Consider the following 23,594-nt stretch of genomic DNA (forward strand, 5'->3'; position numbering starts at 1 on the left):
CGATTCATGTCACTCACGTGCTCCAGTCATAGCCTGTGGGCTCCGGGTTGCTGCGTACGTTACAGGTCAGGATGGCCTCACTGCGGCCGAGGTACCAGTTGTCATCATAGCCAGAGATGGACACTTCGGGAGGATCTGAGAGGAAGGGACGGCTGACTCAGAGACCAAGGGGACTCCAGAACTGGGGACAAGTTAGCACCACAGGTGGCGGGAGGCGCATCAGTCATAACGAACGGGGGTTAGCAGGCCACACCGTGTATGCTCTGGGAAGTGTGAACTTCACCCAGGAAGCCACCTGCATGTCAGCTCAGGCAGGGTTGAGAAAACAACTACAGGGGCTGCAGAGACGGCTCAGTGGATAGGAGCACCCAGCTGCTCTTCCAGAGGACCCGGGTTCAATTCCCAGCAACCACATGGCAGCTCACGACTGCCTGTAACTCCAGTTTCAGGGGATCCAACACCTTTACACAGACATACATGCAGGCAAAACATGAATGTACATGAAATAAAAATAAATGAATTATTAAAAAAAAAAAAAAAGAAAACAACTACGTGTGTGTGTGTGTGTGTGTGTGTGTGTGAGAGAGAGAGAGAGAGAGAGAGAGAGAGAGCGCTCCCAATCCGACATGCCTAGGGTAGACCACATGGGCGATAGTATACTCAGACAGTTTAGGTCAGCCAGTGTAGACATAAAGGAAGTCAGGGTGGACCGGCTTACACTGAGGGTCCTAGGACAAATATGGCTGGAAGGAGCCACTGCAGACGAGGCAGGGAGACTCTATCTCATGGTGGAGGGCACAATATTCCACTGGGATCCTGGGTCCGTTACCGCAGTGAGTCAGCAGGGCGGTGAACACACTGGGTTTGAGTGGGATGGTTCATGTATATAATCCTAGCACTGAGGAGGTCGATGCAGGAGGATCAGGAGGAGCGCAAGGCTATCCTTAGCTACGCAGAGCTCAAGGTTAGCCTCGGGTACCAGACCTCTCTCAAAAAAACAAAACAAAACAAAACAAAACCAAAGACTGGAGACATGGCTCAGCACTTCAGAGTGTGTACTGCTCTTAAAGAGAGTTCTGTCCTCAGCACCCACATCAGGCAATCACAGCTGCCCGTGACCCACCTCTAGGGGTGTCTGACACCTCTCTCTGGCCTACACTCATGTGCACAGGCATAGATACATAGAAAGAATTATAAATACTAAGTCTTTAAGAAACAAAACAGCCTAGGGCACACCTTTAATCCCAGCACTTGGGAGGCAGAGGCAGGTGGATCTTTAAGTTCAGGGCCAGCCTGGTCTACAGAGTGAGTTCCAGGACAGCCAGGACTATGCAGAGAAACCCTGTCTTGAAAAATCAAAACCAAACCAACCACCAACCAACCCAAACAAACAAACAATCAAAGCAAAATTACTGTACAGATTGGTGCATGCTTTTAATCCCAGTACTCAGGAGGCAGGTGTATTTGTCTCTGTGAGTTGGAGGATAGCCTGGTCTACATAGAAAGTTCTGGGCCAGCCAGGACTACATAGTGAGACCCTGACCCAAAACAAAACTGCAAAGGGTAGAATTCCAGCTCTTGTGTGGAGTGTGCTGGGGTGGCTCTCTAGAGGAAACTGACGGTTGTTACTATAGGTAGTTTCTGGAGAAGCTAGCCTAGGACACTTTGGGAAGGCTGGGGAGCCCACGGTCCCTAGAGACCAAAGGAAACAACACTGGGGAGCAGGCAGGGGAGCTGCAGGCCAGTCTGGTTTACAAAGAAGAATCCCAGTGTCGATTCTGGGGTCTGCATACACATGAGGCCCTCAGAAGCTGGTACGGATAGTAGGCAAGGTCTGGCTGGTGTGAGCGGGTGTACTCAGGGCCAGCATGGACGGCAAGAGCGAGGGAAAACCACCTCGGGCACACTCACAGCGCACGGAGAGGGTCACCGGCAGCAGGTGTGGCTCCTCAAAGCTCTCATGTTCCACTCTGCACGTGACCTTGATGCCGTCCGCTTGGCCCACCGGCACCAAGGAGTATCGGCTGATGACAGTGACGGTGCCGGACCACGGTCCCGGCTCCTGAGTATCTCTGGCCTCTCCACCCAGGGTTGAGACCCAGGAGATCCGGGCAGGTGGGCGGCCCCCCGTGGAGACACAACGGGCAACAGGCACGGACTCGGGGCCGAACGTGACCTCCTGGGCTTCAGCATGATCCTCAGGCTGGGCTAGGGAGAGGACAAAGAAGATGTGTGACTCGGACTTGCATTCACGCGACAAAGATCTGAGCAGTGACCGTGGAGCGTGGGGCCCACAGTCAGGCTCTGCTGCCCTGGTTCAGAGCCCAGCCCACCTCCTAGCACGTGCACAGCTTTAGGCAGGCCATTTCCTCTAGTGTCACAGTAACTAAAGTCCCCGCACCATGGGACTGACGTATGGGTCAAACAACATGCCCAGTGCTTAGGATCTGTCTGGTGCACATTATCCTAGCCCGTGTAATAGATATATATTTCTTTTGAGACTGGTTCTCACCTAGGCTGACTTTGAACTCCCAGAGATCCACCTGCCTCTGACTGAGATTAAAAGCGTGTACCACCAAGCCTGTGCTGGACATTTTACAATATCCTCACTTCCCCATCAGAAAGAGGCACAGGCCAAGGCTGGTAGTGCAAACCTGTGATCTCACTGCTGAGAAGGCTGAGGCAGGAGGATGGTAAGTTTGAGGCTGGCTTAAGCTACATAGTCAGACTTTGAATTAATAATAAAAAAAAATAAGTGGGGGGCCGGGTGGTGGTGGCGCACGCCTTTAATCCCAGCAGTCAGAGGCAGAGCCAGGCGGATCTCTGTGAGTTTGCGGCCAGCCTGGTCTACAGAGTGAGATCCAGGACAACCAACCAGGGCTACACAGAGAAACCCTGTCTCAAAAAAGAACCAAAAGAAAAGGAAAGGAAGGGGGCGGGGAGGAGGAAAGAAGGTCTAGAGAGGTGTGGCTCCGTGGCAAAGTTCCTGCCTGGAATCCCCCAGTAAGGGTCGGTGAGGGGCTCAGTGGTAGAGTTCTTATCTAGGATGCCAAGGCCCTGGGTTCCGTCCCCCAGAAGCAGAAGGGAAAAGCAAAGTGCCCATTTCTTTTCCTGTGACCACACTGTCCTGTGCTTCTGCAAAGGGATAAAAACAACAGGGATCCCCAGCTGCTCATTACATTTGCCCTTTGACCTTATCCTCCCGGAAAACACGTAAAAACCTACAAGGGAGACAGCAAGGCACACTCCCCTGGTGTCTCTTAACCAGTGTTGTCCATGGAGCCAGGACTCACGGGTCTCCTGCCTCCAAGTGGACCTGCCCACCTGAGCAGGTGTCCCCCAGCTATCCACCCCCTCCCCTCTCCACTGTCTCCCCATGACCACCAAAGGCCATCGATCCATCAGGCCCTCCTGTCCATCAGTGCCCACAGGGACGTTCCGTTGGGAAGCTCCTCCTGACTGTGGAGCCTAGCTATGGTGCAGAGCCCTAGGATGGGCGTTCTATACCCTCCAGACCTCATCCCAAACAGAGGCTAACTTCCTCAATGGGACTTTCCCGGTCTCTGTGGCCCCCACCTCACCGGCTTGACCACAGAGACAGAGGCGGCTGTACCCATAGTGCCTGTCGGCTGACTGATGTTCTAAAGCTTGCCTGCCCTCCCTCCCCACCCCTTCTTCCCTCTTATTGATGGAACCTAGGACCTTGTGAACGACAGCCAAGGCTGTGCCACTGAGCCGCTTCCTGCTTCCTCTCTTCTCTCCCCCCTCACCCTTTCCCTTCCCTCTCCCCCCCTCCCCGTCACCTCTGTTCCACTGTGCAGCACAGCCCAGGGACCCACAGCCGAGGACCCTGGGCCCCCAGCTAAGCGCCCGCTACTGAGCAACAGCCCCAGCTGTCCTTTTATTTATTTTTCACCGTGTTGAAGTAGGGTCTGGCTATGTAGCCCAGGCTAGCCTCAACCTTGTGATTCTGCTTCAGCCTTGGAGAACAGGCACATGCCTCCACGACCGGCTTGAAGCATTTCTCCACTATTGTCTTGTTCAAGCTATTGCACAAGAGTGGAGAGCTTTCTGAGGTGTGGGAGAAGGGCTTCGCAGTGTGTGTGTGTGTCTTTTTTTTTTTTTTTTTTTGAGATGGGATCTCATGTAGCCCAGCTGGCCTGGACTCACTTTCCACACCTAAAGATGACCTCGCCTTCGAGTATCCTAATTCTATCTTCCACGCATGGGCAACGCAGGCGTGCGGCATCATCCCTGCTTTCATGCGGTGCTGGAGATCGAACCCAGGGCTTCGTGCATCACAGGAAAGCGCTCTACCATTTCCAGCCCTGCCCTTTTTTTTCCCCCATGCCAGACAGGTGCTCCGCCACAGAGCCACGCCCCCAACCCCTCCCTGGGGGATTCTAGGGAAATAGTCGATTATAGAGCTTCATTCACAGCAAGAACTTTCTTTTCCCTTTTTGTTTTTCTGAGACAAGAGTTTCTCTGTGTAGCCCTGGCTGTCCTGGAACTCACTTTGTAGACTAGGCTGGCCTCAAACTCTCAGTGAAACCCCGTCTTGAAAAACAAATCAAAACAAAACAAAACTTGATTTTGAGAAGGGGTCTCAAGTTGCCCAGGCTGGCCTTCAACTCTCTCCGTAGCTTGCCTCAGCTCCCTGAGTTTATGGGGTGACAGGCCTGCTCCCCAAGAACTGGCAAGGGCTATGGAAGTAGCTCCTCCTGTTCCAGAATGTACAGGGAGGTTTCCAACCTGGGGCAATATGGTGTCTGGAGGGTTGGCTGGTGTGGCTTGCACGGGATTTTTCCACCTTTAGTGAGAAATCTCTGCCACTGTGCCAGCTGGCTGTGGCAGGCCAGCAAGCTGGGGGCCCTTCAATTTTAATTTTTTGTGTATGGGTGTTGTGCCTGCACGCCACATGTCTGCAGTACCAGAGGAGAGAAGCGGGTGACGTAGATGATTGTGAGCTGCCATGTGGGTGTTGGGAATCATGGGTCTTATGAAATAGGAGCCAGTACTCTTTTCTTTTTTCTCCCTCAAGACAGGGTTTCTCTGTGTAGTTTTGGTGTCTGTCCTGGATCTCACTCTGTAGACCAGGCTGGCCTCGAACTCACAGAGATCCTCCTGGCTCTGCCTCCTGAGTGCTGGGATTAAAGGCATGCGCCACCGCCGCTGGCTGCCTGTACTCTTTTCCGCTGAGCCATCTTTTCGGCCCCATGGGAGTCTTTTCTGGTCCTCAGTTCCCCCAGCCCAGGAACAGTGGTGCAGACCTCCTAAGATTGCCCGTTTTGCCTCCTCCGTCTCCTGCACCCCTCACCCGGGGTCAAGCCAAAGCAACCTAAGGCCTACTCCCTGCTTCCCGCCTCTCCGATCCCCGACCCAGTCACATCGTTTGATTCAAACAAGCTGTCTGAGCTCTCAGTGACACCCAGGACTCTCCAAGTTACAGCCCTGTGCTTGCTCAGAACCTCCATGGCTCTTATTCTCAGTACAAAACCAGAGTGGAGTGTCATGGCCCAAATACCGATAGTCCCAGCCCTGAGGCAACTGGGCTGCTTCGAATTTGAGGCCAGCCTGGGCTACATATTGAACCCTGACTCAAGGGGAAAAAATGCTGTCGTCTACTTGGTAAACAGAGTCAGCAACTAGCACTCAGTAGGTGCTTAATAAGCATCGGTCAAAGATAGGTGTCTTGGCATGCTCCTGTAATCCTAGCACCCGATGATGGAGGCAGGAGGATTTAGATTTCAAGCCAGCCTGGGCTACGTTTCTTAAAAGGAAGGAAGATGGGCTGGATTGATGGCTCAGTGGTTAAGAGCACTCACTGGCTGCTCTTCCAGGACCAGAGTTCAATTCCCAGCACCCACATGGCAGCCCACAACTGCCTGTAACTCAAGTTCCAGGGGATCTAACACCTTCACACCAATGCACATAACATAAAGTTAAATTATTTTATTTATTTATTTATTTCCCAGAGCTGAGGACCGAACCCAGGGCCTTAGCAAGCGCTCTACCACTGAGCCAAATCCCCAACCCTTAAAGTTCAATTATTTAAAATAAAGAAATAAAAGGAAGGAAGGAAGAAAGGAAAATGAAGGAAATCGGAGCTAAGTTGGTAGCGTGCTTGCCTAGCACACACAAAGTGCCGTTTGGTCCCCAGCACCAAATGAACTAGGTGTGACAGCCAAGTCCTTAATCCCAGTGCTCGGAGGTGGAGGCGGAGGATCGAAATTTCCCGCTCACCCCTGGACAAGCAGACGTTAGGGGCTGGAGCTGGCAAAAACGGCTCAGCAGGTAAATGCAATTGCTGCCACGCCTGACTGCTTGATAACCTGAGTTTGATCCCCAGGACTCCCAAGGTGTAAGGAGAGAACTGACTCCCCAAAGTTGTCTTCTAACCTCCAAACACTGCAGGGGACACACATACACACGCATGTACGCACCCAACTTTAAAAAAATAAAGTAAAAAAAGTTTGAGGCCAGCCTTAACTACATGAGTTCCAATTCTCAATAAAACAAAAATACAAACAAACAAACCCCAACAGAACCAAATATGACACCTGCAAACACATAAAGACGGTCCACCTGAAAGCCGAGACAGGGAGAAGCAGCCAAGGGAAGGGCGCTCACACTGTCCCCCACTCACCTATGACTCTGAGCCAGGTCACCCCCCTGCGGGTGCCGTTGGGGAAGGTGGCAAATTCGCAGGTATAATTGCCCTCGTCCTCCACCCTCAGTCCCCGGAAGGCCAGCGTGGCATCCCGCAGGTCTGCGTTTGTGTCCTCTTTCGCTCTGACAAAGGACAGACGGTCCTTGGTGAACTGAGGGTTGGGGAAGTCCACGCCGAAGGATGGGTGGAAGGCGGCCACGACCGCAGCATCCAGGCGCTGCCAGGTCACCTGAGAGACGCGCTCCGACGTGGGTGGGAGCAGGTGGCACGGTAACTCCACGGTGCCTCCCAGGCGGCCCCGGACCTCTGGGAGCACTCGTACCCGCACATCTTGGGCTCCTAGGGAGAAAGGGAAGAGGTCAGTCGCGTGGGGGAGGGTACAGGCCAGCGGTCTCCAGGACAGGCAGTGCCAAGGCAGAGAGGACACAGGGTCTCAATATATAGCTCAGGCTGGCCTGGAACTCACTGAGATCTGCCTGCCTCTGCCTCCCAGTGCCAAGATTAAAATTGTGCGCCACCACAGCTGACCCACCTTGTCTTTTTATTTATTTTTTTTTAAGTTTATTTTTAGTTTGTGATGGGGGTTTTGCCTGCATGAATGTCTGTGCACATGCAGTGCCAGCAGAGGCCAGAAGGGGGCATAGGAGTCCATGGAACTGGGGTTAGAGGCGGTTCTGAGCCGCTATGCGTGTGCTGAGAATCCAACCTGGATTCTTTGGAAGGGCACGCAATGCTCTTAACAGTTGAGCCATCTCTCCAACTACCCATCCTATTTGAGACAGGGTTTCTGATTGGCCTGCTGTTGGGCCCTGACCCCCATTCCTTGGGTAGCTGCGGCCTTGCTTGCTGACCTCATCAGATGTCCTCCCTATGTTGACTTCCTGCCGGCTCCCTTCCTCCAGCTAAAGGCAGGTTCCTTGTTTCGTGTACTCTGCATAGTTGAGAAAACAGCTGGGGCGTGAGATAGTGAAACTTTTGTAGCAAACTTTTGCCCTCCCGGGGTTCTTCCACTGTGATGTGAGCCTGTATTTAAGGCCTCTTCCCTCCTTCAATAAACGGCATTCTCCTGAGAAGAATGACCCGCTGTCTTGTCTTTAATCCTCAGCCCCTCACTCGGACATGGGTGCTCCAGCCTGCAGCTCAGTGGTTCAGCCAGGCTGGCCAACAAAGGCCAGCGAACCCCGTTTCAGCCTCCCCAGTGCTGGGATTCCAGATGTTCACTGCTACTTCTATGTAGAGCTGTACCTTATGTGCAGCGTTTAACATAAAAGTGCTGAGGATCATACTCTGGTCTTCATGCTAACATTGAAAGTATTTTGTCCATCGATCCGTCTCCCGGGCTCTGTTCTCTGCCCACCTTTACAGCACTAGAGAGTGGGGCCTCACATGTGCGTGCGAGGTGAGCGGTTTTTACCCCTGGAGCTAGTCTTTCTCCAGGACGGCTTCACACAGGCCTGCAATGTAGTTTGGTTACAGTCACCCTCATGACTTCTCTTCCTCTGTGGCTCCTGCTGAACCCTTTTCTTGCCAAAGAGTCTCCCTCTGACTTTCACGAGTTTTGTTTTGTGGTCCATGGAGTCTAGTTTCCAGTGCTTTGCATGAGCATGGCTGTGGGGCTTTCTACTGGAATATGAGAAACAAGCCCAGGCTAGACCACTCAAGAAAATGACTCCCCCTCCTTCAGCAACCATTAACTGCCAATATCTCATCTCTGTGAGGATGGGGTCTTACCAGACCCTTCTCCTATTTCCCCACTTCATTCATTCATTCATGTATGTTCTTTTTAAGAACACAGACCTGGCTGTCCTTGAACTCACAGAGATCCACTGCATCTGCCTCCAGAAATCCCGAGATTAAAGGCGTGCACCACTGTGCCTGGCTTTATTTTTACTTAAACATTTTTTAAAAATTATTTAATGTTGTGGTGGTGGTGCACGCCTTTAATCCCAGCAATCCAGAGGCAGAGACAGGGGATCTCTGGGAGTTTGAGGCCAGCCTGGTCTACAAAGTGAGTTCCAAGACAGCCAAGGCCATACAGAGAAACCCTGTCTTGAAAAACAAACAGATTTTTTGATGTGTATGGTGTTTTGCCTGCATGTATATCTGTGCACATGTGTGTGTGCCTGGTGCCTTTGAAGGCCAGAAGAGGATCCCTCGGAACTGGGGTTACTGTGAACTACCATGTGGATGTTTAGACTCGAACTCAGGTCCTCTGGAAGAGCAGCCAGTGCTCTTAACCACCAAGCCAACTCTCCAGCCCCCATCTGCTCACATTTTAAAAAATATTTTTTATTTCATGTTTATGTGTCATGTGTTTGCATCTATATATGGTGTGTATGTGTGCAGGTACCTATGGAGGCCTGAAGAGGGAGCTGAATCAGAGTTACAGGAGGCTGTACTAGAAATGGAACAAGTCCTCTGCATTAACCGCCAGCACCTGTCTCCCCACTTCGAACAAATACAGAAACCAGGAAGCCTGTGTCTCAGCTCTGGGAGGAAGTACTCCACGATGACCCAGGGCACAATAATGTGTGGGTTTAAATCCAGGCTCTTAACATCTGTACCTCAGTTTCCCAGCTGCGTAATGAGGACATAATGACAGTGTCGCACCCTCCAGAAGTGTTATGAGGACTAAGGAAGGCTTGAGGAGCACTTTAGCATGGGTCCACAGGAAACTTGAACTTGGTAAACAAACAAAGAGGCCGGATAATTACAAGTGGCCACTGACAGTGAGCCCCGGGGCGAGGGACTCAATGACACAGCACCTGACTTGTGTCCATGAGCAACTGCTCACAACCCTCTGTAGAGAGCTGGGCAGAGCTGCCCTCTTGGACAGTGCTGAGTGTGTACAGTCCCGGCCTCCTCACACACAAGAACCGAGGGGAACTGTGGTGTGGTAGCAAAAGCTTTTAATCCCAGCACAGACAGGGCAAGGGGAGGTAAATGGATCTCTGTGACCAGCCTGGGCCACACAGTGAGTTCCAGGCCAGCCAGGGAGACATCGCTAGACCCTGTCTCCAAATGTGTGTGTGTGTGTGTGTGTGTGTGTCAGTGTCAGGGACTGGAGATAGCTCAGAGGTGAAGAGCACCTGCTGCTCTTGCAGAGGACTTGGGTTGGGTTCCCAGCACCCACATGGTGGCTCTCAAGCACCCACAGCTCAGCTCTTCCTCGCGCACAGACAGGAAGGGTGGGCACAACACCAAAACACTTAGAACCACCTCTAAAAAAGAATCCAGGGGGCCCTGATGAGGGAAGCTGGCAGAACACCACACTGTGGACAGTGCCAGGGAAGACGGACAAGTGGCAACCAGTGACAGCTTAAAGAGCCACACCATCTCCAAAATGCCTCCCCACTCAAACCCAGACCACCTTGACCAAAAGGGCTTCATTCTCTGCAGCAGAGCAGGTCAATGTGGGCTGGGGAGAGGACAACTCAGGAGAGCCCTGCCTAGAATCCCCCAGTGAGGGGCTGGGGTGTGGCTCAGTGGTAGAGCCCCTGCCTAGAATCCCCCAGTGAGGGGCTGGGGTGTGGCTCAGTGGTAGAGTCCCTGCCTAGAATCCCCCAGTGAGGGGCTGGGGTGTGGCTCAGTGGTAGAGCCCCTGCCTAGAATCCCCCAGTGAGGGCTGGGGGTGTGGCTCAGTGGTAGAGCCCCTGCCTAGAATCCCCCAGTGAGGGGCTGGGGTGTGGCTCAGTGGTAGAGCCCCTGCCTAGAATCCCCCAGTGAGGGGCTGGGGTGTGGCTCAGTGGTAGAACCCCTGCCTAGAATCCCCCAGTGAGGGGCTGGGGGTGTGGCTCAGTGGTAGAGCCCCTGCCTAGAATCCCCCAGTGAGGGGCTGGGGTGTGGCTCAGTGGTAGAGCCCCTGCCTAGAATCCCCCAGTGAGGGGCTGGGGTGTGGCTCAGTGGTAGAGCCCCTGCCTAGAATCCCCCAGTGAGGGGCTGGGGTGTGGCTCAGTGGTAGAGCCCCTGCCTAGAATCCCCCAGTGAGGGTCTGGGGGTGCGGCTCAGGAGTAAGGGCACCTGCATAACATATGGGAAGCCCTGGGTTCCAGCCCTATCACAGAGGGGAGGCAGGAGCCTGAGTACTCTTTAGAAGAATTGTTACATAGACAGATGTGAGCTTCCTGCTGGTTGCTGCTTCCAGGCTGGATGACCTTTTCAAGCCCCAGTTCTTCCATGTGTAAAATGGAGACATTTAGTCCACCCTGTAGGGTCCCCTGGGACAATTCCAGTAAAAGATCTGACACCTCTCTGCAGGCCAGGTCACAGGGTCAGTGCCTGTCCCCACAGGCCACATCTGGCAGGGTTTGCATGTGCCTCAGCCCAGGCTCCGGTTTTACTTTGCTTATTTAGTCAGCTCTGGTTGGCCTGGAATTCACATCAATTCTCCTGCCTCACTCACCCTCCTGAGCACTGGGATTACACATCCTTGCAAATGTGAATTAGAGCAAGCAGTATGTGGAGCTAGACAGAAAGCACATTAAAGACAGCAAAATGGGCTTGAAAAGGTGTCAGCGAGGGGCTGGTGAGATGGCTCAGTGGGTAAAGGTGATTGCTGCCAAGACTGAAGACCTGAGTTCGATCCCTGACCCACATAGTGGATGAAGAGAACATACACATGTATTGTGGTCCCCCCCCTTACACACACACACACACACACACACACACACACACACACACACACACACACCAAATAAACGCTAAAAGTTGGGGAACCAGGCTCAGTGGCCTTCAGTTGTAATTCCAGCACGAGGAGTCGGAGGCACGAGGATTATGAATTTGAGGCCAGTGAGTTCCAAGTGAACCTGTGGTACACAGGGAGGCCCGGCCCCGTCTCAAATCAGTAATAAATGAAAAATACAAATAACAACAGCCTTACTGCCTCAGGACCTCCAGACCAAGCGTCTAATTCTAAATAAAGGAATAGGTCGGGCGATGGTGGCACACGCCTTAATCCCAGCACTCAGGAGGCAGAGGCAGGTGGATCTCTGTGAGTTCGAGGCCAGCCTGGGCTACAGAGTGAGTTCCGGGACAGCGAGGGCTACACAGAGAAACCCTGTCTCAGAAAACAAACAAACCAACCCACAAAAAAACAAAGAACAGGGTGTTCAGACCCCTGTGTGATGAACAGTGTTTTTTGTTTGTTTGTTTGTTTAATTATTTATTTGTGCCATCTCACAGAGGTGGGGGTCGACTCTCCCTTTCCACCTTTGGTCTCAGTGCAGAACCTGGCCTTGGCAGCAAGCACCTTCACCTGCTGGCCCATCTCCCTGGTCCCTGTTCTGTTTGTTTTTGAGATGGGGGTCTGGCTACATAGCCCTGGCTGGCAAGGAACTCAAGATCTTGGGGTCACCTGCTTACATCAGCACCCCACCACCACCACCACGAGCAGCCCATCTTTAAGGCCCATCTCCGCAGGATCCATCTTTAAAACGTATCTTCAGTCGGACCATGCGAGTGTGGTGCCTCAGGGTCCCCACTCTGGCTCAACTCAGCAGCCACTTCCTGCTCGGGTCACTTCCTAGGTGACCTTCCCAGCTGTGTCGCCCCCTGCGGCTAGAGACAGCATGGTAGCTGGCACCCCATCTTCGCTGCTTGGAGCCTTCAGTGGCTCCTTTCTCCCTCGGAACCCTGCGCGGATCACACCCATGCCATCTCGGGGCTCCTCTCTCTCTCTATCGCCCCTCTCTGGTCCTCTGGCCCAGACAAGTCCTACCTCAGGGCCTTGCGGTCTTCCTCCTTAGTGAGATAAGCTCGGATCCCGGAACTGATAACAAGGATTCTTCTTAACTTGTTCCCTCACCCCAACAAGGCACCAACCACCTATTTCCCTAGCAGAGCCATGAGGGGAAGAGGTCTTTCATCCATCCCTAGAGCCCAGAGCCTAGAACAGTGCCTGATATTTCCAAGGTAAATGTGCTGGATAAATGAACGGATGGGCAATCAAAACGGTGATATGGATATGATACCAGTTATGGAAGCACAAACCTGTGACCCCAGCCTCGTTGAGACTGATACAGGAAGAGCCTACGAAGTGAACGTCTGTCCGTTCTTACAAACAGCAAATTGTGCTAGGTCACACACAAGTGTGAATGAATTACAATGTGTGGGCTTTTCTCTGGGAGAAGCGGGGGAGTGTAAACGTGTGTGTGTGTGTGTGTGTGTGTGTGTGTGTGTGTGTGTGTGTGTGTGTAAGGAACAGGACAAAGTTTAGAAAGATCAGTGACAATTAAAGAAGAGCCTTCTGGGTCAGGGTAGGGGCTGCGATGATGGAGAAGGATCTAGATGAAAGATTCCCAAGCAGGAATGGGAGGGAGAGACTGGGGAAGGAAGAGAGATTGGTGGGGACGTGGAGTTTGAAGACTATGGGGCGAGGGGGATTCAGGGATTCTGTGTATCGGGTGGGGAGCCAGGGGAGATGAAGTCATGAAATCTGGAAGATGGGTCATCTGGAGCTAAAAACACATCTCCTGGCTGGGAGGTGGCGGGGCACGCCTTTAATCCCAGCACTTGGGAGGTAGAGGCAGGTGGATTTCTCAGTTGAGGCCAGCCTGGGCTACAGAGTGAGTTCCAGGACAGGCAGGGCTACACAGAGAAACTCTGTTTTGAAAAACCAAAAAAGAAAAAAAGAGAGAGAAACACCCCTTGGAGGCTGCATGGCAGGTGGCTGTGGTGTGACCTTGTAGGGACACCGCCAAAACCACGCCTCAGAGATAGTGGCCTGAAAATGGCCCGTGGGAACACTTGCTTCTCTCTGCTTTCTGGCCACCGACCGACCGAGTGTCAGCTGGGTCCTCAAACACACTTCCTCTCCCTAAGGACTGGAAGAGCAGGCTTCCTGCAGGCCAGAGGGAAAGCCTGTGCTGGGCAATAACACAGGGGAGGGCTGGAGCTGGGGTCTCGAAGCCCGAGGGAAGAGGACTGGTCGGGAGGCCTGAGTCTGCGGGGGGGAGGGCTGGCTGGATCCTACACTTCAGGTCGGAAGGAGGAAGGTTGGAGGATATGGAGCCTCGGGTCTTGGGGAAGAGAGCTTGAGTCTGGACCCCAGGCTTCTTAATGTCCTGCCTGGCTGGCTCCTCAAGTCTCCTCGGGCCCCTGCACACCTATAAAACCTGGAGTGTCCTACTCCCAACCCGGCAGGGTGGGGCGGGCCTGGAGTAAACCCTTCAAGGCCAGGGTGCTTGGAGCACTGGCATCAGCTGCTGCCTCAGCCACCTGGTTAATTAATTAATTACATTAATCATGGTTCCCACCCCCACGGCGGACATCCGGAGCCTGTCTGGGGGGTGAGAATGTAACCACTTGGGCCAGGATACACGGCCTGGGCTGTCTTGATCTCTATGTGGGCCTCCGTTTTAACACTCGGGGGTTACACAGGCCCCCCTGGCCCCTTGCATACACAGCCTTCCTTTGCTACAGGGGCTCAGCTCCCAGAGGACGTCCCCTGTGGAAATACAGACTCATCAGGGGGAAGTTCTCCAAGGCTCTTCCTGGCTGGGTCCTGGGACGGACCACTCTCATATCCTGCCAAGAGAGTGGACACCTCAGTGTGCATCCCAGTCCCAGGAGACTATGGCCTCTGCCTGTGTACGGGTCCCACTTCTCCGATCTGTTCCTTCTGCCCCTGTCCCTTGGCTTCTCATTCCCCAAAGTACCAGACTCTTGCCTATTTATCTAAATATTAATAATAGAGAGAGAGAGACCATCCATCCATCCATTCATCCATCCATCCATCCATCCATCCAGACAGAGATGGGGGAGGGTCTTAATATGTAGGCCTGGATGCCCTGGAATTCTCTTAATTAGACCAGGCTGCCTTTGAATTCAGAGCGCACAGAGATCTGCCTGCCTCTGCCTCCTGAGTGCTGGGATTAAAGGCCCGAGCCACTCCAACATACACAAAATAACAATTTTTTTTCCCTTTTTGACACAGGGTCTCTTGTAGGCTGGACTGAATTTAACTATGTAGCCAAAGATGACCTTAAACTTCTGATGTTCTGGTCTCTACTTTCCATTTTGGGATTATAGGTGCTCACTACCACTGGTGATCGATCATTCGGTGCTGGGGATCGAACCCCCGTTTTCAGGCATGCTGGCAAGCACTCTGCAGCCTGGATCGCGTCCCCAGCTTGTTGGTACCCCTCTCGTGTTCTGGGAGAAGGTCTCAAGTGACGGTGGCTGGCCTCAATCTCACTGCGTAGTCATGTCATCTTGAACTCATGTTCGGGTCACAGCTACCATGCCTGCTTTAGGGGGTGCAGAGGATGGAACCCAGGGCTCCATGCCTGCTTTAGGGGGTGCAGAGGATGGAACCCAGGGCTCCATGCATGCTAAGTGAGCACTACCAACTGAGCCACAGCCCAGTCCATCTCTCTCCTCTTCTTTTCCTTCTCAGCTCCATAGCCAAGGCTGGCCCTGGGGCTCAAGATTCTGCTGCCTCAGCCTCCCCCAAGCTGGCACTTAGATTACAGGCCTGCTTCTGCCACTCTGGTTTTTTTGTTTGTTTTTTTTTTTAGCGACAGGGTCTTTTGATGTAGCTCAGCCTGCAATCCTCCTGCCTCAGCCTTCTTCGAGTGCTGGAGTTACAGGTGTATGGTCACCACTCCTGCCTTAGGGTTTCTGTTTCTGTGACCCTGGGAGCTCCGTGTCCTTGTGTGTCCAGCACCCACACCTCTCCACATCTCCTGACACACTTTCTCACTGCCTGGGCCATCTCTCTGGGTCCCTCCCCTCCTCCCCCTCCTGCTCTGTGTCTCAGCATCGCTGGGACATTAAAAATGTAACGGCATCCCAGGCGGGGGCAGGGGAGCAGGCCCTGTGCAAGACGCCCTGTCGCTCCGTGTCTGTAACTCCCTGTGGCCCCTCCACACTGCCTGGCCTTGAGACCGGCCTGTGCTCTGACCTCTCTGGGTCACAGGATCTCCACAGCCCCTGGGCTGGGGGGTCTTTTGGTCTTTCTCTCCTGACAACAAACCTCTCTACCCTCCGGGGTCCCTGCCTACACCCCTGGCCCGCCCTGCCCTCTCCCTTGCACATCTTCCTTCATTCTTTGTGCATGACTCCATCCCGAGGTCTGACTCCCTCGTTCCCTCCCTCTCTTGGCTCCTGTCCCTGTCCCCCCATTTCTCTCCTGCTCAGTCCTCCTTCCCTAACGAGAAGAGACAGCCCGGCCTGCAGTCCCCTCTCCTCCCCTCCCCCATGGCTGCCTGCGTGGGGCTGCCTGGCAGACGCGGATGAGCACAGAGAGGTGGGGAGGAGCAGGCTCAGGCCGGAGGTCCAGGTGGTGGGAGCCCCATTCCCCGAGGAGGCCGGGAGGGAGGGGCAGGCTGAGGCGCTGGGACCGGGGGATAGAGGTGGAGGCAAAGAAGAAACAGAACAGAGAGGAGAGAAGGGAAAAGGGGGAAATGAAAAGAACAGGAGTGAACGGAAGGGGGGGGAGAAGGAAAATGAGAGGGAGAGAGGGAATGAGGAAGTGGAGGCAGGAGCAGAGGTATGCCCAGCAGCTGGGAATCCCCCCAGAGGTCCAGCAGGGAAGGCACCTCAGGTCTAGGAAGCACTTTGGGAAACCGGCCCAGCCAGGCCACCGGACTGCTGGCTTCCAAAGGCCCTTGAGGGACAGAGTGGACCCTGGAAACGAGCGCGTGCCTTTTCTGTTTCCTCCTGTGCAGGCTGGGAAGAGGAACAAGGTTTGCTTTGGGGTTCTGTGGAACCTTCTGTGAGCTCACAGGCAAATCAACGCTTGGCTTGGAGGGTACGGTGGGCTTTGAGAATTCACCCAGAGTGGCAAGTTCTGATCCCATCTGTCGCTGACAGAGGCAGGGAGCTTGGAGGTCAGGGCCGATGACCTCACCTCGAAGGAGGTATCAGAAAGGAAAAGGAGTGATAGGCATTCTCCCCAAGATCCCTCGGATCCCCCCTTTCTGAGGAAACCCTCCAGAAACTCTCCGCCACCCCCGCACCCCCAATCCCAGAGTTCTGCAGTTAGGAAGAAACAACCGGGTCACCTGCTAGGGGCGGGGCGAGGTCAGCACACCTGTTCCCCCACCCCACCCCCAGGCTCCTCCCGGGGCCTCGCCCCTCCTGGAGTGGGGGGGTGGGAAGGGGCGAGTGCCTGGGAGGAGACTCCTCCCATCTACCTCTCTAAGTGCAGCGAGGACAAAGGCGTGACCCGAGGAAAGATAAGGTCCCGAAACCGGGAGTAGGGACTCCGCGCGCTCCAGCCCCGCCCCGCCCCTCCCAAACTAGGTGAAAGCGATACCGGAAAACTTCCCCAGGGACGTCTTTGCCACCGGCGCTCACAGGGAAAGGGGGAAGGGGAGGAGAACTCCAGACCTCGCTCCCGGCCTCCGACTCCACCTGGGACACAGGCGGCGGAGTCCCCAGTTCGAGGCAGAGCCTTTCAGCCTTTGGTTATATTTGGGAGCCAAAGGTCAGAGTCCCCTGCTCATTAAATTCCATTAGCTACAGTTAAATCCGAAGCGGCCAAGGTAGTGCCTCTGGCCCCCAATTGTCCCTGGACCCCCAACGAACAGTGTTCTTTGCCCACAGTTAAACCAAAGACCCACAAGTTTGCGCCCCCTTTCCCCCCGGTTCTACCTAGACCCCGGTTAGGACAGTCTTCTGAGATTCTGGAGGCAGAATCTCAGCTATCTTTAATTTTTCCAGAAACGGGTGGCCAGTGCCCGTCAACTCCCTGAGGCCTGAGGCTTGCACTCAGGACTCACATCCTTCCTCCCCAGAGTGCCCCCAACTCTCATCATTGGCTTGCCGGGGCCCCCCAAAGACCCGAGCTCCCCACCCTTGGTCTAGGGAGCCTCGACCGTGGGTCCCCTCGCGCCCAATTCTCCCCGGGCCTCAGACACCCAACCTAGCCAGAAGGAAAAGAAAAAGGGGGGGGCGGGTGTCGCCCCTCCTCACCATCACGACCCTCCAGCTAGTGTGAGTGGGGGGGAACATTCTTCACATTCCTGAGGGGGGGAGCAGAGACGGAAATCCAGATTCCGGATAAGTGATCGGCGCAGGATGGGGAGGATTTAACCCCTTCCACCCTGAGGGAGGTGGAGGGGGACGGATAAACCCGGGTCAGAATGGGCACTTGTGATTAAGAGGGGGAGCTGAGAGGGAGGTTAGAAGACTCGGAGACGGAGTAGGGTGTGTTGAGGGAATCTCCGGATCAGTAAGGCCAGCCTGGAAGGGAGCACGAGGGAAGGGCCCTCGGGGAGCTGGGAGTGAGGTGGGGGACGAAGCCCGGGCTCCCTCCACTCCGAGGACCGAGGAAGGCATCCGCGCGTTTTCACCTGTTTCCTGGAGCAGGAGCAGAAGCAGCGGCAACAACGGCAGCGTCGGTGGCAATCTGGACGGCGGGAGGACTGCGGCCCGGGCCATGGGGGGCCCGGGGAGGGACTGGGCCCGGGCAGGGGGTGCCTAGGGACCACTCCGCGTTCACCGATCGGCTGTGAGGGCGGTCAGGGGCCTGAAGTGTCCGGCTCCGGGCCGGCTCCCGCCGCTCGCGGCTCCCCGGATCAGTTCTTTTGGCCCAGCTTCCCTCGCCTGGCTCTCAGGATCCGCGCCCCCCGGCCCCTCGCTTAGCTCCAGCGGGCCGGGCTCGTGACGTCACAGGCCCCGCCCCTCCTCGCCAAGCCGACCCTGGGATTCAGGCCCCGCCCCCTCCCGGAGCTATGACCCCGCCCCTCCCAAGTCCCACACCTGTCCGGCCCCCACGATTCTATCTCCGCCCTCTCCTGGGATTTAGCACCGCCCCTTTTTGCAATGCGGCCACGCCCACTGTCAGCGAGCCACGCCCCCACACACCGCGGGAAGACCCACTGCGCCCCCTTCTGATCACTCTACTGTGGCGATGCGGTCACACCCCCCTTCTGGACTTCCGGTCGGCTGCCACCAGCAGAAGCCTTGCCTCCTGGCGCGGACCACGCCCCACTGCCCTCTGGTTAGCCTGAGTCTGTGGCCTCTCATAGGCCTCCCTGCCCGAGGCTCCGCCCCTCGACGAGGCCACACCCCCTTCCCCCAGCCCTTCCCCTAGTCCGGCTGCTGTCGTGGGTCGAGGTCACTTCTTAGTGGACTTGGTCCCCTTCTGATCTCTGCCCGGGGTTCTTGTGTCGCCGCCTCATTTCTTTCCAGATTTCTCTTCTCTGGCTCCCTCACCATCTCGGAGTCTCCCTCCGCGTCCCCGTGTTTCTCTGTCGTTCAGCTTCTGGGATTTCTTTGTCTATCCGTGTGCCTGTGTCACTTGGTCCCCATGTCTCGTTGCATTCCTTTGGCTGTGTGTGTGTCTGTCTGTCTACATCTCTCTTTGAGTCCCTGTCATGTTCTGGGTTCTGTCTCATAGATTTCTGTGTCACTCTTGACGTTTCTTCTGTCCTTACTTCTGGCCTCTGCGTCCCTCCCACCCAGTATCTTTTTTCATCCCACGGTCTCCCGCTAGGGGGCAGCACAGACCAACCCGGCGGGCCGAGCCCCGCTGGGTGGGGCTGGACCAGTCAGTCCGGCCCCTGGCCCCACCAGTCCCTGCCGGTGTCCTTGTCCCACTTTCCCTATCTCCCCAGCTTCCTCTGGTCTTAGTGGCTGGCTTTGACTTGTCTCCTTTGTCTCTTCCTAGACGCTCCGCTCCTCCCTACCCCCACCTGCCTCTTCACATTCCCAGGGCCGCTGAGGGGAGCTGACGAGAAAGTCCATTTGGAGGAGGGAGGGAGGGAGGAGAACCGGAGGCCGTGGGGAGGGGGCGGGCTGGGATAGGGTCCCTTCTCCAGCCTGCCACATAACTGGGTTCCCTCTCCCGAAAGGCACGGCCCAAGGAGTGGAGGCCGGGTCTGACCTACTTGTTAAGGATTCTGTTTGTTTGTTTGCTTATTATTTTGTGTGCTAGTAAGGCATGCCTGCTTCTGAAGGTCAGAGGACAGCTTGTTTTGAGTTGATCCTTCCATCAGGTGGGTGCCAGAGCCCCAACTCTGATGGTCAGGTTCGGTGGCAAATGCCTTTACCTGCCAGGCCATTGTTTTGTTTCTATGAGACCAAGTCCCGTGCAGTCCTGGCTGGCTCCCAGCTAGCCGTGCCGCTGAGGATGTCAAGGCTGGGGTCACAGGTGTAGGCTGCCACTGCTGACTAGTGGAGTGTTCGGGACTGAGCCGTGAGCTGGCTGGCTGGCACTCTCCAGTCCCGGCTGTCACCATATCCCTTCAACAATACTATTAACAAAGGCTGTTAACTTCCACTGTCTACCAGGCACTCAACTAGGCCTGCTGCAAATAACGCCACCAATCAAAACTTGGGGGAGGTGGGGAAACCGAGTCATGGGAAGGGGAAAAATGACTTGGTCCCAAAGTCAGAGTTACACAAAACACAGGTCCAGAAGGGACATTATTCAGAATTCCTTTGTCTTTGTTCATTGCTCACGAGACTTGCAGGAAGAGGTCAGGCATGGTGCTGCACACCTTTAGTCCCAGCACTCAGGAGGCAGAGGCGGAGGATCTTTGTGAGTCCCAGGCTAGCCTGGTCTACAGAGCCAGTTCTGATCAGCCAGGGCTACACAGAGAGACTCTGTCTCAAAAAGAAGCAATCCCAGTAAGGGGCTGGGCGGTGGTGGCGCACATCTTTAATCCCAGCACTTGGGAGGCAGAGGCAGGCAGATCTTTGTGAACTTGAGGCCAGCCTGGGCTACAGAGCTAGTTCCAAGACAGCCAGGGCTACACAAAGAAACCCTGACTCAAACCACTGCCTCCCTACAAAAAAAAAGAATCCCAATAAGGGGATACTATTGTAATGATCTCCATGGGTGAAAGGTAAACTGAGACATAGGACCTTTCCAAACAACCAGCCAGGAAGTAGCAGGATCAAGTGTGAATCTGCACTGTTTGTGTTTTTAGTAAAGATTCAACATGGCCTCCAGATACCATGTCTGGCTTGGAACAAGTGTGGCATGAGGCCAGCTGTGTGAATAGTAGGCACAGAATAATTGTAGTCTAGATATTGATGACTTCTTTTTTCCCGTGACAGACTCACACTATGCAGCCCTGGATGGCCTGAAACTCCCTACATAGACCAGACTGGCCTTGAACTCACAGAGATACACCTGCCTCTGCCTCTGAGTGCTGGGATTAAAAGTATGGTCAACATGGGCTGGAGAGGTGGCTCAGAGGTTAAGAACATTGGCTGTTCTTCCAGAGGTCCTGAGTTCAATTCCCAGCAACCACATGGTGGCTCCCAACCATCTATAATGAGATCTAGTGCCCTCTTCTGGAATGTAGACAGAACACTGTATGTGTAATAAATAAATAAATGTAAAAAAAAATTATTTAAGCCGGGCGGTGGTGGCGTACGCCTTTAATCCCAGCACTCGGGAGGCAGAGCCAGGCGGATCTCTGTGAGTTCGAGGCCAGCCTGGACTACCAAGTGAGTTCCAGGAAAAGGCGCAAAGCTACACAGAGAAACCCTGTCTCGAAAAACAAAAAAAAACAAACAAAAAAAAAATTATTTAAAAAAAAAGTATGGTCAACATGCACAGAGCCTTGGTGATTTTCTTCTGTTTTTGAGATTTATTTAATCTCATGTACAGGAGTGTTTTCCTTACATGTATGTGTGTGCGCCACATGTGTTCCCGGTGCCTGTGGAAGCCAGAAGAGCATCAGATCCCCTGGAACTGGAGTTATGGATAGTTGTAAACTTCAGTGTGGGTGCTGGGACGTAATCCCCAGTCCTCCACAAGAAAGAACGACAAATGCTCTTAACCACTTGGCCATCAGCGGCATTTGTTCGTGTGTGTGTGTGTGTGTGTGTGTGTGTGTGTGTGTGTGTGTGCGTGTTTATACTTTAAAATTATTTGTGTTTGGGAGAGCTTTATGTGCCCCAGCATGTGGTCAAGTCACCGGAGTCAGTTCTCTCCTTCAGTTTTGTGGCTCTCCGGGGATTGAACTCGGGTCATCAGGCTTGGTAGCAAGTATTTTTACTTGCTGAGCCATGTAACAGGTCCTGGGTCATGACCTTCACACCCCCTCACCTTCTCTTCTCCTCATGGTGGGGAGGGAGGGCATGCTTGGAGGGCAGAGGACAAACTAAGATGGGCATGGCGAAGCTTTCACCTTGCCGACCACCTCTGACTTTTGGAAGCTGAAGATGGAGGAGGTCTAGAGTGTTAGCCTCAGCTGTATTGTTGACTTTGCAAGATCCCGCCTCCTGCCCTCTTTCTCCATGAGTCAGAGAGTCCGTGTGTCGGACGTCTTTTTTCCCCTTTGCACCTGCTCTCCTGGACGGCCACCAAGTTGCGCTTGGCTTTCTCCTGGCTGGTTTCTGTGGGTAGGGCCGGCTCAGGAAGGAAGCCAGAGGAGAGCAGGCTGCAGTGTGGAGCTCCCAGATTACATGCCCAGGAGGCATGCTTAGGACTTGCTTAAGATCGGCTTGGTTTGTTGACAAAGGGACTGGGTGGGTCTCATGCCTGTGAAGTCAGCTTCCAGGGTCAAGGAGTCCCAGAGGTAGCATTTGACTCAAGAGCCATAGCCTGCTGGGCACAAGGCCAAAGGCTTCCTGTTCCAAGTAACTTACCTGCCCAGCAGAGGAAGGAGCAGCCACCTACCACTGGCCAACCACAGCATTTGAACCCCCCTCACCCCACCCCACCCCCAATCAGTGGCATTGTCTCATTGACGGAAGCGGATTTCAGCTCCTGGATCTAACTATGACTGAAGATAGGTCTGTCTTTGAACTTCCCAGTTATGCATCAAACTTTTAAAATTTATTTTTTGGGGGGCGGGAAGGTGGTGTTATTTTTTAGACAGGGTCTTTTTTCTTTTTCTTTCTTTTCTTTTTTGTTTGTTTGTTGAGACAGGGTTTCTCTGTGTAGTTTTGGTGGCTGTCCTGGATCTCGCTCTGTAGACCAGGCTGGCCTCGAACTCACAGAGATCCACCTGGCTCTGCCTCCTGAGTGCTGAGATTAAAGGGATGTGCCACCACCACCCGGCTATAGACAGTCTTAATCAGTAGCCTTGGGTGGCCTGGAACTCCAAGGAACTCTAGTTACAGCCCAGGCTAACCTCGGGTTTTCAGTAAGCCACCTGCTTCTGCCTCTCAAATGCTTGATTCCCAGCGTGCACCACTGTATTTGGTTTTGTTTGTTTGTTTCCCCCTGAGACGGGGTCTCATTACATCACGCCTCAGCTGGACTCAATCTGGCAGTATGCCTCCTGCCTTGCCTCCATGTCCTATTGAGAATGCAGGTGTGAACTGCCATGTCTATCTGGACTTGAATCAAAACGCACCCCCCATATTTGTTTATTGTTTATTTAGCATTGTGTGTGCTCGCGCCGCGTAGTGCTTGTGTAGAAGATGTAAGGCAGCTTGTATGAGGTGGTTCTCCTTCCTCTAAATGGGATCTGGGGACCGAGCTCAGGTCATCGGGTTTGGGGACAAGCACCCCTGTGCTGGGCAGCTAATCAGCCCTCCCTGGCTTGTCCCAGCATTCTACAGCGTGAGGCAGGAGGATGGAGTTGGAGGCCAGCTTGGGCTACTTGAAACCTTGTCACAAGCAAGCCAGCCAGCAAATAGACAAATCTGCCATCTTCAACTCTGCCATACAGAGGACAAGAGAGCTCTACCCACAGGGACAGAGACGGGAGAGACAGGAACAGATCCCGGCATCTGTCGACAGGAGGAGTCCTCCCCTAAGCCAGTTTCACTTCCCAGGGTTTCAGTCACCCACGGTCAGACTCAGTCCAAAACTGTTCAATGGAACATTCCAGATAAAAACAATTCATAAATTTAAAATAGCTTTCATTTTAAACAATTTTTACTTACTTGTTTCTTTATTTAGTTTTTCTTTTCCTTTTTATTGAGAAATTTTCCATTTTAAACAATTTTTAACAATGCCATGCATTATGTTGTTATATTTATACTATTTTGTGTGCATATGCATGTGCGT

The 23,594-nt window shown here is 53.8% G+C and overlaps 1 protein-coding gene across 2 annotated transcripts in view; it reads right to left on the reverse strand.

Moving 5' to 3' along the window:
- Nectin2 (nectin cell adhesion molecule 2) overlaps window positions 1-18,312 on the reverse strand; it is a 33,671-nt gene extending 15,359 nt beyond the window's left edge. Inside the window, exons 1-4 of one of the 2 annotated variants that reach the window (XM_006994874.2) lie at window positions 17,968-18,312; window positions 6,647-7,009; window positions 1,912-2,208; window positions 18-135 (exon numbers count right to left, since the gene is read on the reverse strand). In XM_006994874.2, coding sequence (XP_006994936.1) covers window positions 18-135; window positions 1,912-2,208; window positions 6,647-7,009; window positions 17,968-18,055 — 866 coding nt within the window. In that variant the 5' untranslated portion in view covers window positions 18,056-18,312. The remainder of the gene's footprint in view (window positions 1-17; window positions 136-1,911; window positions 2,209-6,646; window positions 7,010-17,967) is intronic. The other variant, XM_006994875.3, reaches the window with a different exon arrangement.
- Between the last annotated feature and the right edge of the window lie 5,282 nt (window positions 18,313-23,594).

Source organism: Peromyscus maniculatus, chromosome 1 (assembly GCF_049852395.1).
Source record: "Peromyscus maniculatus bairdii isolate BWxNUB_F1_BW_parent chromosome 1, HU_Pman_BW_mat_3.1, whole genome shotgun sequence".
Lineage (NCBI taxonomy): Eukaryota > Metazoa > Chordata > Mammalia > Rodentia > Cricetidae > Peromyscus > Peromyscus maniculatus.